Source organism: Apis mellifera, linkage group LG12 (genome assembly GCF_003254395.2).
Source record: "Apis mellifera strain DH4 linkage group LG12, Amel_HAv3.1, whole genome shotgun sequence".
In the NCBI taxonomy this organism is placed as follows: domain Eukaryota; kingdom Metazoa; phylum Arthropoda; class Insecta; order Hymenoptera; family Apidae; genus Apis; species Apis mellifera.
This window is the reverse complement of record NC_037649.1, coordinates 5,193,994-5,207,789: the sequence shown is the minus strand read 5'-3', so window position 1 is coordinate 5,207,789 and position 13,796 is coordinate 5,193,994. Positions and strand designations below refer to the sequence as shown.

Below are 13,796 nucleotides of genomic sequence, written 5' to 3'. Positions count from 1 at the left end.
AAATGTTAATATCTTATAATATAATTAATATAATTAAATTTAAATAAGAATTTTGTTTAAATAAGAAAAAAGATATTGTTTTTAATACATATACATATATAATACATATTTATATATTTTATATGAATTTATATGTACAAATTTATTTTGTACAAATAAAACATTTTATTGAAGATAGAATGCAATTTTAGGCGCGTAAATGGAATTTCCCTAGTAAATAGAAAGTAGTACCTACATTGCAAATTAAAAAATAGCTATGCCAACTTCCTGAAGCATTGTAAGCAGGTCTACGATCGTAGGTAAATCTTCCTTTTCTAGCGCATCCATTGACCATGCCGTTTACTGCAATGGCGGTATAGATATTTCATGAAGAAGAAAGTGGATTTTCTGCAATGTAAGTGAATATTGGTTTTATTTTTTTTATACATCCATATTAAATATAAAATTGTATGTTTTTCTGTGTATATTTATATCAAATTTGTGCTATTACGATATTACAGGATGATTACGATTTGTGTGGGCAAGGTCTAGTTGTACTTTTATAGACTACAGAATTCAGTTTCTTCCATATTGATCAGTGTAATAGTCAATATAATATAATCTTACTTCTAAAAAACAAAAAAATCCAGTTATCGATAATAATTGTTCCTTGAGGAGTTTATCAACTTACAACAATAGGACGCCAAAGAATTCGCGGTAATCGTTCCCGACGTCTTAGGTTAGGATGATTTAAGTATTGTTTGATGATTTCATGTAATTCAATGTAATTTGTAAAATTTTGGCCTGAAATGATATTTATGTTTTATTATCATATTTGTTATTTTTTATATTCATTTATTTGTTATTAATGTTATATTAAATGAAATTTAAATGATGCATGTTAAATCTTCACAAAATTAGAGGGAAAACAGAACAATAAATAAAGTTTTAAAGTTTTTTTGCTTTTATGGAAAAAATATTTTTTTATGATGTATTTTACTAAAGATTTAAAATTTTTAAATATATTAGATTTATATTTCTTATATGTAATTTATTAATTTAAATAAATTTTATAAAGTTAAATATAATTTCTTATCAGATATAAATCTTTAAAAAATATAAATATGAAAAAAATTTTTTATTTTAAGAAAGTATAAGATGTAATGTTTTGATTTTAACAAATGTACATTGATTCTTTCTTTTGTAATAATTATATTTTTAGGTAATATTTGGTATTTCATTATCTGAATGGACAATAAGGTGGATGTCTCAGAAGTAGAAAATATTTCAATGATTGGATCTTCTGAAATTTATTATCTGCCTGAAGTCGCAGAGATATCAGAGGTATTAGATTCTACTGGTCTTAGTCCATTAACCTCTTCTTTAGACCATACTTTAACTCTTCAAGAGGATAAACTGCTTTCATCAGAAGTTAATATGGGTATAGAAGATACATGGTATGATTAACATTATTCATTCAAATAATTATTAATATATATGTAATACATATAATAAATTATATAAATTATTAACATAATATTTATTATATAGGACTGAAGCAAATAGTTCTACATCAGACTATGCTATTCCACTTCCACCACCACCTGGTTTAAATGATTTTACAGATGTTGGTGCAGATCCTATTGGTGATAATGGAACTGGTATAGAATATGGTCCATTTTTACCTCCTGATACTCCAGCTCTAAACAATTTGTTTTCAGAAGGTGGAGATTCTCAAGATGATTCACAAATGGGTATGTATAAATACTATCATATTTATGTATATAAAATTAATATCTGATTTTTAAAAAAAAATTTATTAAAATAATTGATTAATGTTTTATTATGTTTATATTATATAGAAGATGTAGTTTTACGCGCGGGAGTATGTGGTCTTCGCAATCTTGGTAATACTTGCTTTATGGCTGCTGGCTTGCAGTGTTTAACTGCAACTCCTCCCGTACTGCGACATTTTTTGGATTTACAACAAAGGGGAGAAAAACTTCCTCCTCCTGGGTCATTGATGGCACATTTTAGTGCACTTCTTGGTAAAATGTGGTCTGGCAAATATAGCGTTCTTAGGCCTACTGAATTTAAACAAACATTAGGGGCATATCATTCACAATTTAAAGACTATAGACAGGTAACTTTGGAATATTTTTATATATTACTTAATTATTAATGAAGAATTTGAATAATTAATAAAAATAATGATTAACAGCATGATTGTCAGGAATTTCTTGCACTTCTGTTGGATTCTTTACATGAACAAATGAATACTGCAAAATGTACAAAAAATTGTCAAACTCCATCATCTACAACCACTGCCAACACGAATAATTCAATCGAAAATTCAAATGGGAAAATCATGTCTTCAGTCACTGCCACTAGTAATTCCAATTGTAATACAGATTTATTGGAAATGTATGATTGCTTACCATCACCAGAATGTCCAAATAGCCCCAATGTAACAATGGCTGGTTCACCAAGAGGTAAAAGTTTATCTTATTATAAATATCTAATTAATAAAAATTATATATTATAAAAATAATAAAAATTACTTAATTTTAGACTTAGGATCACCTATAGGAGAATTAGATAGTATTGCAAATTCACCGCGAGGATCACCTTTAAACGATGGTGAGGATGACGAAGAAACACTTGATTCTGATGAAACTGTTGAAGCAAAATCAAATACGTTTATTCATAATGAAGTCGATGGAAAGAAAAATGAAGTCACACCTTCACTAAGGCTAGAAACATTAATTGAATTTTCAAAAAATGTTCCGAAATACCACGGTCTTTATGATATTCATAAAGAAGCAAAAACTAGTAATGCAAACTTCTTAGTAATGCAACAGGAGTGTAATAATGAGATTCATTACGATTCACAAAAATTTCCGAAAGAAAATATTCGTAGAATGCCTTTAGATAATTCAAATCTAATGGAAAATCATGATTTTGATAACAAGAGTGTCAGTATCAAAAGGATAAAAGAAGTTAATGTTCAAAAAGTCAATTGTGGTGTAGATTATGCATCAAGTGGTTCTGATATAGAGTATGATAATGGTTTAGAGAAATGTAATGTAAAACGTATGAGGCTAGATGATCAAGAAAAAAATCATAAACGGGATGGTCAAGGAAGTATTAGTTCTCAATGCATACGAATTTCACAAAGTTATGGAAATGGTACTGTAGAAACACAAGATGAAATTGAGGCTGATAAACATTGGGCAAAGCATTTAAAATCTAATAGAAGTATTATTGTTGATACTTTCCAAGGACAGTTTAAAAGCAAGGTAAATTTAATTATATCATATATAAAAATTTGTGGAAACTATACGTTGGGGTAACTAGTTTATATATTTGGCTTTTACCGTAAAATGTTTCCTATATTAAAATTCAACAGCCATACCTTCTTGCTTTAAGAAGCATAAAAAGCATGTCTCATTCTGCTGATACAAATGTTTAAATTGCATACCATACATGTAAATATATATAGTACACATAGTATAAATAATGCATATGTGTATATATATTTAAAATAATTTACATTCTTATATTCTCTTTCTATTATAGGTTGTTTGTGCAGTATGTAATCATGTTTCCGTTACGTATGAACCTTTCATGTATTTGTCAGTGCCACTACCTCATGCAATGGAGAGACAACTAAATGTTACATATGTTCCTGCAAATGGCGATCAACCTATAAGGTGCGTTGTTTCATTAAACAAACAATCACGCATTGGGAAATTGAAGGAGGAGCTATTAAAAACACTTGGCAAAGAAAATATTGCAGTAACAAATATTGCACTTGCTGAAGTTTTAGAAAATCATATATCGAAGATTTTGGTAAGCATATAAAATTCAATTTGTTCTATCTGTGGGAGTTGGCTTTTTAGTTTATTTATTTATTTATATATAGTATGTACATATATTTCAAGAAATTTTCATTTGATTAGTCAACTCATTATGATTTCATAATATTTTGAAAAAATCTACAGATTGATAAATATGATTAGTTACTTGAATAAATTTTTAACATCTTAATATGTTTTTTAAGGACGTTTCAAGATATTTATAGTTGCTAGGAATAAAGTTTAATTTTATATCATATCATAAAAAAAACGGTGCGTGGGTCTATATGTTAGTACAAGAACAATCATGGAGGGTGAAGAAGGCGGCTTATCGAGTAGTCTCGATAATCGTTGATACTGCTCTCCAAGAATAAATGTTGTGGAAGAACATTCTCGTAGCGTAAAGTTTGGTTACGAGGCTACATTCCATCACACAGATTCAATTTTTTTGCTCCTATATTCTCCTATATAATCTGGTTTTCGCTATTTATTTTGTTGTAATTGGCCCAATGTGGCCATCATTCCTCGATTATATTATTTTACCCTTGCACCGTAGGTATCGAGAATTATGTATCTTGCTTGCTGTAACTTATCGCACTAGACGGAATTGTCATTGTTGGATTGTACATCAAGGTTTTACATTTAAGGATGACAATACACTCTTGAGACACATCAATGATACGAATCGATCTATATATGCCTTTGAACTTACGGAACCTCCTGATGCATACACTTCAGTACCAGATGGTGGTGGAGATCGTGTAACCGAGGCCGATTCCTGTCAGAAATGTACAGTTACGGGAGAGGAAATACCATGTACAATTTGTCTCGAAGAATTGGATGGAGATTTGAAAAGGCACAGTGGCAACAGTTGCAACTTTGTTATGTGTGATACTTGTATTGAGGTAAGTTTTACTATATAGTTTTCAATTTTTTTTTTTTTTTTTTTTTTTCATAATATTTTTGAAACTGATATAAAGATATTTTATTTGTATAAATATAATGAAAACCCGATGATGAAAACGGCAGCTTCAATCTAGCGGAAGGGGTATACAAGCAAGGTACATAGTTACCACAATTTCACCTCGGGAAGGTCTGAGATTAAACCAATAAACATTCTAGACGGATGATACCATAAGGGTATGTACGGGAACCAGAAATAGCTTTACGTTGCCAATTAGCCCAGGAAACTTCATTTGAAGTAGAGGTACTTGGAAACGAAAAGATGGAAACCCGTATGGTTCGCTGTTTGAGTACAATCCGCAAGCCAGAAAATTTATCTTCTGGAACTCAATTCAGACTAATCTGAGGTTGCCGTACTGAGGGTATTATATTATATGTTGATGTTTTTTTTTATTCCTTAATAATTAAATTAAAATTAAATAAAAATTGAAGTTCGAATATATATTCAAGTGTTCGTATATTATAATAAATATGTTATAAATTATTATTTTAATTATTATTTACGTTTAACAGAATTACTTCAAAAATCAAACGGAACCGCAAATGTGCCCAATGTGTTCAACTTATATGACTGCGTCGTCTTTTATTAAAATAGATCAAACAGGCAGACCGAGACCTGCAATTAGGATCTTAAATGTACCGCTAGTCTTGCGACATGATACAACAAACGAAACATCAAACAACCGTAAAGGAACAAAACTTTTTGGTTATCCTCATTTAGTAAGATTACCTTCAAGAGTGAATGCTAAAGACTTGTACGATATTGTAAGAAAAAATGTACCACAAGAAGGAAATTATACGCTTCATTTTGTTACAGGACAGGTTAATATTAAATGATTATTATTTTGTCAATGTAAAGATAAGTGATTAATTTTTAATAGATAAATATGATTATTTATATATGGTTTTCTGTTACTTTGTACAAAACAATTATAAATATTATTTTTTAATAGATAAAATTGCGCTACGAAATTTCAAAATAAAATACATTAATAAATATATTTTTTTATAGGGTCATCATTGTTCTCGTTGTATGTATACTACACATTGTACAGGGTGCAGTGTATCTGAAACGGGTATGGTAATCTTATGTAATGGTGATACTTTAGCAGTGCGTTATACGGAGCAGGTTCCTAAAATTGCATCCCCAATTGATCATGTTAGTATCAGCAAACAAAGGCCTCATCATCCTTTATCTTTGTATGATTGTCTTCAAGCATTTAGTCAAAGGTAGGAATTATTATTAATGATTAAAATTTTTTGTTTTGAAAGTTTTCAAGCAACTTGTAAATAATATTCAGATTTACACGTTCTATAGCGAAACATTAGATGAACACAATCCTTGGTTTTGTCCAAAATGCGAACGAAATCGGTGCGCTACAAAAACTCTTACAGTTCACAGATATCCAAAGTTCCTCATAGTATATTTGAAACGGTATATCTTTATAGTTTTATATTTAATAATTTAGATTTAGTAATAAATGTTTAATTTAATCATAAGATAAATTTTCTAATATATAATTTTATATAAATTGTATTTTGTTTTTTATATAACTTGTATTTTTTTATAGATTCGTATTTTATGAGTGTACTAGTATGAAATTAGATGATAAAGTTACATTTCCATTGGTTGGTTTAAGCGTTGGACAACATCTATATGATCTTTATGCTTGCGTTTGTCATTTTGGAGGTATATATTTTTATTTTATTCATATTAATTTAGTATGATACGATATTATGTTATATATTGTTATAGGGGTTTCGGCAGGACATTATACAGCATATGCGAAGAATCCTCGCACTGATACGTGGTACTATTACAATGATGAAATTACAAGCAGACAGAAACCTCAAGAGGAAGATTTTAGCAACGCATATATACTTTTTTACAGTCGGCAAGGGACCAATTTAAAATCGTGCAATATATAACCAGTGCTGGAACGACGAAACTGGCAAATGGTCAGTGAGATACAAAGAGTGAGGAACAAAATAGGATACAAAGAATCAAGAGAAGAGTTTACAAGGTGTTGCGTTTATATGTTGATGAAACTACATCATCTTGAATGGAAAACTGCTCACAAATCTCTTGATCTATTTTTCCTAATAATTCGCTCATGGTCTGCCTCTTTGTCTCTTTTTCTTCCTTACATTATTCAATTTCTTGCTGTTAAATTTCTAGCAAACATCTTATATAAAATGATACAGCACATGCATCGAAATTCGTTGAATATTGTGCGTTTTATCAGTGATCATTTATTCAGTTGAAGGGTATTGTGTATTTGCTAGATTCATTAATGGCGTTTAATGTGAAAACAGCAGTTGTAAGGAAGAATTGATAATTTGAAAAGAACTAAATGTATTTATACAAGATTAGTGCGTAAATATACGTTGAATTTGTACAGTAGGTGATTAAACGTAGACTTTGAGGTTTTGAACAGACGTAATTTATTAGTGAATAAAGGCGAATGTTACGACTAGAACACACTTAAAAGTACGATCCTTAATGATGGAGTGTAACCATTCACTGTATCATTATTTCCTTTTTATTTGAATGGATACAAGACTGCTAAAATGTTCATAATCTGCATGTACAGAGAAAAAAATTTGTATTTGCAGATTATTTATTAAATTAGTTTTGTTGTAATTTTATTACAAGATATTCATTTTATTTGTTATATGCGCTCGTATCCTCACGCGTACAATCGACACACGCATGCGTTATAATACATAATCATCATATCTGTTGTTAGTATGCTATTTGTGGCCCGATGACTGTATTATATACGTCTTTGTCGTATAAGTTATTGTAAAAATTATCATAAAAGAAACTGTTCCAATTTTTTTGGTGAAAACCTATTAACTAGAAAGTGATTACATTATATTATATTTGTGTTCATTTGGTAATTTTGTGACTGTTCTTGTTTTTTAATTAACTAATTGGATAACATAAAAAAGTCATTATGAATTCTTAATTATAACATTAATATTCTTAATATTTAAGAAAATAACTTTTAAATGTCGTTAAAAATAAAAAAAATGCCAAATTTTTAAATATTTCGATATATCGAGTTCAGAAATAACAAGTTTTAATAATAAATATTGGATAAGAAATAACTTTGTTCTAATCGCTATTTGGAAGAATTCTATCTATATCTTTATAGCCATTGAAAATTTATTCGAAAGAGAAATATACGAGTACAAAGATTGAGATATGCAAAATCGAGAGAAACTAAGGCCACCGATAGGGTAACGATTAGGTACGTTTAATATATATGTAAAAGACGATCTTTGGTATGTACATTAAAAATCTTATCGATAAATATTTCGCGATAAATATTTGCATTATAACGATCAAAAACGTTTATTCGCACGATGGTGTCAAAAATACGCCATATTAATTATTGAAGAGCGATACTCGGAAACTTTTTAGATATTTTAACGATAACCATGGATAATGGTATGTTGGTGTTAGAATATATTTCTCAAAATTTGTTTCAACCATTCCTTCTTCTAACCTAACAAAACTACAATTATTCTATCTTTTTGTTCAAATAGTAGATGTACATGATATTGATTTAATATCACTGTTTTTTCTGTGCTTGAATATTTTTCTTCTATCTATACTCGCCACATATCGTTGTCAAAATTTCGATTGCTTAATGTAAAGACACTGTAAACCATACCACCGCTCCAGGATGTTGCAGACCTCCAATTTCACAATTTATCGTTCGAGTTTCGCCATTTAAAACGAAGAGTGCATCGTTCGAAGGGCTAACCATGTATTTGCCAAATATGCCACTTTGTACAATTGGTCTATTCGGGTTTCCCCACTTTGTTAAATTAGGCGATGTTGCTTTACCAACACCTGTTATCATTTCTACTTTGCCTATGATTAAAAAATAAATTTTTAACTTTTTTAATACAAAAAGCATCGTATTAAGAAACTTTCATACCAGTTGACAGATCGAGGAAAAGAATGTTTTCCTTGTCAATAGATGACGCGTAAATATCGTAACCATGTGTCGTTTGTGATGGATAGAGTGCGATATCGCTGATATTCAATGTCGTTTTCACATCAAATGCGAATTTCAAACCATCGGCTGAAAAAAAGAAAAAAAGGACAATTGTGAATGAAATACTTAAGAAACTGATTAAGAAAAAAATAAATTCTAATTACATGATATTTCTTGTACGACTAGAGTTACGCCTGTTTCTTGCTTATCTAATGTGACAAGATGTCGAGAATCAGGTGAAATTGTTGGTTTTCCTAAAATTTTTGGCTTATATGCAAGAACGGTATCAGTTAAATAATCCAATAATAATTGACCCGTTGGTCTGTTAGTGACTGGTTCTTGGCATTCAATTATTACAAACCCATCTGAAATAAAAAATAGAATAATATAAGAAATATTTATAGATTTATAATATATATTTGTTATAAGTTCATAAAATATTGAATTATTTACATAGAACCGAAAATTGGACATTAATTGGAACACAATTATAAGAACTTAAATCAGCGCTACGTGTATATTTCATATTCTTCAAATCCAATTTGTACATGTTACGTTGATTTGCGTGACTCACATAACCGTACTTGAAGATGTTTTCAATATCCTAAATGGATTAAAAAATGTACAGTAATATTTCATTTATGTATCTTCAAAATAAATAATAATTTTCAATAATTATATTCACCTGTGGTTCAGGGATATAAATATTTTGGATAATATCGAACTGCGCATCAATGGGTTCTGGCCGGATAGCGCGATGCTTCTTCTTTTGAGCAGCATCTTCGATTACTTGAACAGTTTTCACATCGATATCTTTCTGATTTCGCCAATTCAATATCCATACTTGATCAAGAGAAGGGACGTACCAAAGTTGAACAGGATTTTTATCTGTTGGTATTACCTAACAAGAAAAAAGACAAGATTTATTTTCATAATATATTATGATTAATCAATTAATATTAACAAAAATAAGTTTACTCACGTCGACTATAACCATTTGTATTTCACTAATGACGAGCACGCGATCTTTATCCGGTTGGCTGACGTATACATATCGATTTGCGACATTGATTGCACGTCCCCATGAGCAAGGGATACCTTTAACTCCACACACATGTTCCTAAATTATGAAATTGAACGATATATATATATATATATATATATATATATATAAAAATATGATTTTGTTGTCTAGAGATTAGCAGCTAGAATATAATAATTAAATATTTTAAAAAATTATTTACGTTAACGCAATAATAAAAAATTTTGAAAATCTTGAACAATAACGATCTGGATTACTAAAATTAAAAATAATATGATAAATAATTATGTAATGACACATTTGATTTTACCTGTGTACCTGGTATAACATCCGTAGATCGAATTTCATGTCGCGGCCGACAAGCAGATGGCTCGTATACCAAAATCCCCCATTGATGAAATGAGAAGAATCTTCGCTCCTCACTCTCGGTCGCTGGATAAAAATTATAATTATCATTTATCATCAATTTATCTAGATAAATAATAAATAACTTATTCATATTTGCAAATATAATTATACGCATCAAGCATGATAAAGAATTTTTCTTAATTTACTTTCTATTAATTCTACGAAATAGAAAAAGAATAGATCTGTATGCACGTAAGTAACTTACTTGGAGTAGGTTGTTCTTGAACCACTAAACTACTGATGTCTCTGGTAATACCACCAATGCTGCTAGCTTGACACATATAAGCCCCGGTATCGGCGTAATCAACGTTCTTAATGATAAGTTTAGTACCGTTTCCAATAAGATCGTATTTGTCCGGTTGATCATGGTTCAACGCTTCGTCGTTTTTTAACCATTGAACTCGCGGAAGGGGTTCACCGGCCACGTGACACCTTATATTCGCCTCCTCTTTCAAACGTTTCGCTTGAAATCGCGGTGTCACTTTCACCTCGGGAATAGCTAAGAGTCGAAAACTTTTTAAAAATGATTGTTCCTTGCAAGGGAGAAAAAATATCGAGATAAAAATCACGTGATGCGTTTCCTAAAACTTACTATGAATAGTCAACACGTGCGTTTGAACGACATCCTGATTTCTAACTGCGTGACAAGTATAATTTCCAGCATGTATCAGTTGTACTTTTGTCAAATAGAGACTGCCATCGTTGAACACGCGGATCTATCAAATGAAAAAAGTTATTGTTGATCGATTATTGTTTATATGTGATTTGTTTGTAAGATATTTTTAAAGAAATTGTTTATCATTACCTCGGGCTCGTTCAGTGTTTCTAGATCAGCTCCATTTCGTTGCCATACCAAAGGTGGTGGTGGTGTACCCGTAACATCGCATTTGATCTCCACGTTATCGCCCACCCTTGCAGAGATGTGATTCACTTCGAGAGACTTGTCTAGGGATACCACCGAGACACCTATGAACGATTGCGCTAGTTTAAAAAATACTTTAAGTATATGGTAATACTCTTCATTTTGTGTATATAATTTATATTTAAATTTTTGTTAAAAATTGAGGGGCTTAAATGAAAATAAGCACATGCCAAATTATCATAAATTGTAAGTATAATTTTATAAAAGGAAATTGAAAGAAGCTTTATGTTGATAAAGTAACGAGATATGGAATTATATCTGTTTTAAGTTGCATGATTTTACTTAATGAAATACATATGATGTTGTATTAAAAAATTACCGAATTAATGAACAAAATAATGATACGAAAAAATTGAAATTTACATACACATGGCATAAAGTTATTTTTCATTCGACCCCTTAATTATTACTTATGAAGAATAAAAAAAAAAAATATTTGCAAAGTTTTTTATTTTCGTTTCTACCACGATAATTAAAGAATTGAATAATTCAAGAGGCAAGAAATTACTTACTGTAGAGTTTGCTGAACGCCATGTAAAATTCATTCACGTTCAATTTTCCATCGCCATCCGTATCATCGTAACTAATCATATGTCCGAGATTGCAGCCTCTGCACAACTCTTCTAAATCTTCGTTCTCCGCGAACTGTATAAATATATAATAAAAAAATACAATCTACAATCATCACGAAGGGGTTAAAGCAAGGAAAAAAATTACCTGTTCCAACTCTTCGCGTTCCAAATTGCCATTATTGTTTCGATCGTAATGAGAAAACATTATACTGACGAGATACTCTTTGCTATGATTGTCTTGGGACATTAATCTCGCGTGATTGTAAAGCAACAAATTATCCTGCAATAATCAGGTATCGATGATGATGAGGATAAAGAAAAAAAGTTTAAGTATTTTTACCTTCATAATCTCGTATTCTTGATTCGAACATTCCTTCGAGTCGGGGTCGTTCTTGTCCGGTATCAAGTTATCTTTCAAACCACCCTTCTTTCGGCTCCTAGATTTTGGATAAGATACAATCTTGCTCGTTTTGAGGGATGTTCTGTTCATGTGTAAGGTTCTTCGAATGTGAGCATTCTCGATATCTGTGAAATTTGGAAAAAGGTGACTTCGATAGAACGGTGTCGATTATAATAATTATTCTTTCGCTAGTTTATAGCAGAGATCTTCATTTATGATTTTCTTTTTTGTAAAACAATAATTAAAATAGATCCAGTGCTTTATCATTTATGAAATTTTACACACTTTCATTTTTCTACAACTTTTCATTATTCTATTTTCTCAAAATAATAATAACTTGGAATTTAATTTGCATTTAAAGAACTCTTTTAAAATGCAGAATCATCATGATTCATTCTCTTTAAAATGTAATTCTATACCGAGTAGTATATAATCTGATCAACTTATGTCTAACTAGTTAACCTTCTAATATTATAATTAATAAAATTTTTAATAGAATTGATTAAAAAAAAAAAGTAATCTAATAATAACAATAATAATAATTAATTTTTACCGTGATGTAGGCATCGCATTAATCTGCTTTTGGTCAACGACGAACCGGAATGGCAGGCGGCTCTGTGAAGCTCGCAATGATTTGCATAGATCTTGCCGTTGCTCGCGCAAACAGGTCGATGCCTCCGTGGGCACTTTCGCATGCATACGCACACCGCGATTGTGCTGTTCGGTGAAAGTTCGCATTCTTTGCCGATCCCGCAATATTTTGAGGCGCAGGGATCGATGGAACGGGAGCCTGAAAAAGAAAAAAAGAAACGAGAGAGGAGAGACGTCACGATTTCGCCGTTGGCTTCGAACAACATCGAAAGCTGTCCTCGAGCGATTGATTCCGCAAATACACGTGCGATTTGTTTTTCCGATCGTTGCGCGTCCGTGCACGAGAACCGGTCGAATTGAATCGAATTCGTCCACGTATTGAATAAGTGAAATTATTTAAATCTCGAGACACGGATATCTTTTTCATCCCGTCTCCTTCGTGAATTCGTGATCTCCTTGTCCCTTGCTAGGTATTCGTTTATTCATCAAAGAGGCTCTCGAATATTTTATTAAGAAGAAGGACTTCGTTTAAATTTCGAGTCCCTTTTTATTACAGGCTTGATGGAACGCGAACATTGAACAAAGAATATTGTATTGGAACGGTATTTCTGTTTTTTTTTTTTTCGTTTCGAATTTTATTAATTTTATAATACGTGACGTACACGTGTCTACGAAAATGTACGAGTATTGTTATGTATAAATGTTGAACGATATATCAATGAAAATTAAATTTATTAATTAGTAGAAACTCAATCGATTATAGATGTAAGCTTTCTACCATAAAAGCCTAGATATTACTCTTATGAATAATTAAAATCTGAAATGGATAGAAGAATTATCTGTGAAAGTCACGTAACAAATTCATTATTGGAATATCACGGATGTTTAAATATATTTTTGTGATCCCTTTGCAATATATTCTCACAATGAATGTTATCTTTATTATTTAACATTTTATATAATATTTTTGTATATATAATCATCAATATATCAAAATTTCAATATATTTTCATTTCTTATAATATTCCAATGACGCGAGATAAAATTTT

General features: G+C 30.4%; 2 protein-coding genes across 10 annotated transcripts in view; one reads left to right on the top strand and one right to left on the bottom strand.

Annotated features, from left to right (window-relative positions):
- The first annotated feature begins 246 nt into the window (after window positions 1-246).
- Window positions 247-7,706, top strand: LOC413123. Of its 5 annotated transcripts, XM_026444513.1 has the most exons (15): window positions 248-394; window positions 501-718; window positions 1,202-1,436; window positions 1,531-1,640; window positions 1,701-1,733; window positions 1,842-2,122; window positions 2,201-2,471; window positions 2,551-3,278; window positions 3,559-3,831; window positions 4,484-4,741; window positions 5,313-5,621; window positions 5,812-6,029; window positions 6,118-6,234; window positions 6,371-6,489; window positions 6,556-7,706. In XM_026444513.1, exons 3-15 carry the CDS (start codon window positions 1,228-1,230, stop codon window positions 6,726-6,728), a joined length of 3,099 nt encoding a protein of 1,032 aa, XP_026300298.1. In that variant the 5' UTR covers window positions 248-394; window positions 501-718; window positions 1,202-1,227; the 3' UTR covers window positions 6,729-7,706. The 5 variants fall into 5 exon arrangements, with proteins under 5 accessions (XP_026300296.1, XP_026300299.1, XP_026300298.1 ...); XM_026444511.1 differs by having other exon boundaries at window positions 247-394; window positions 1,531-1,733; window positions 6,556-6,728; XM_026444512.1 differs by lacking the exon at window positions 501-718 and having other exon boundaries at window positions 289-394; window positions 1,531-1,733; window positions 6,556-6,728.
- Window positions 7,228-13,796, bottom strand: part of Fstl5 (follistatin-like 5) — a 57,852-nt gene continuing 51,283 nt past the window's right edge. For 3 of the 5 annotated variants that reach the window (XM_016915340.2, XM_026444138.1, XM_006562205.3), the window contains 14 exons: window positions 12,710-12,946; window positions 12,097-12,281; window positions 11,902-12,036; window positions 11,697-11,829; window positions 11,068-11,243; window positions 10,855-10,978; window positions 10,468-10,761; window positions 10,165-10,286; window positions 9,795-9,932; window positions 9,498-9,713; window positions 9,266-9,416; window positions 8,977-9,177; window positions 8,753-8,899; window positions 7,228-8,685 (listed from right to left, as the gene is read on the bottom strand). In XM_016915340.2, the coding sequence (XP_016770829.1) occupies window positions 8,456-8,685; window positions 8,753-8,899; window positions 8,977-9,177; window positions 9,266-9,416; window positions 9,498-9,713; window positions 9,795-9,932; window positions 10,165-10,286; window positions 10,468-10,761; window positions 10,855-10,978; window positions 11,068-11,243; window positions 11,697-11,829; window positions 11,902-12,036; window positions 12,097-12,281; window positions 12,710-12,946 (2,489 nt within the window). In that variant the 3' untranslated portion in view covers window positions 7,228-8,455. 5 annotated transcript variants of the gene reach the window in all.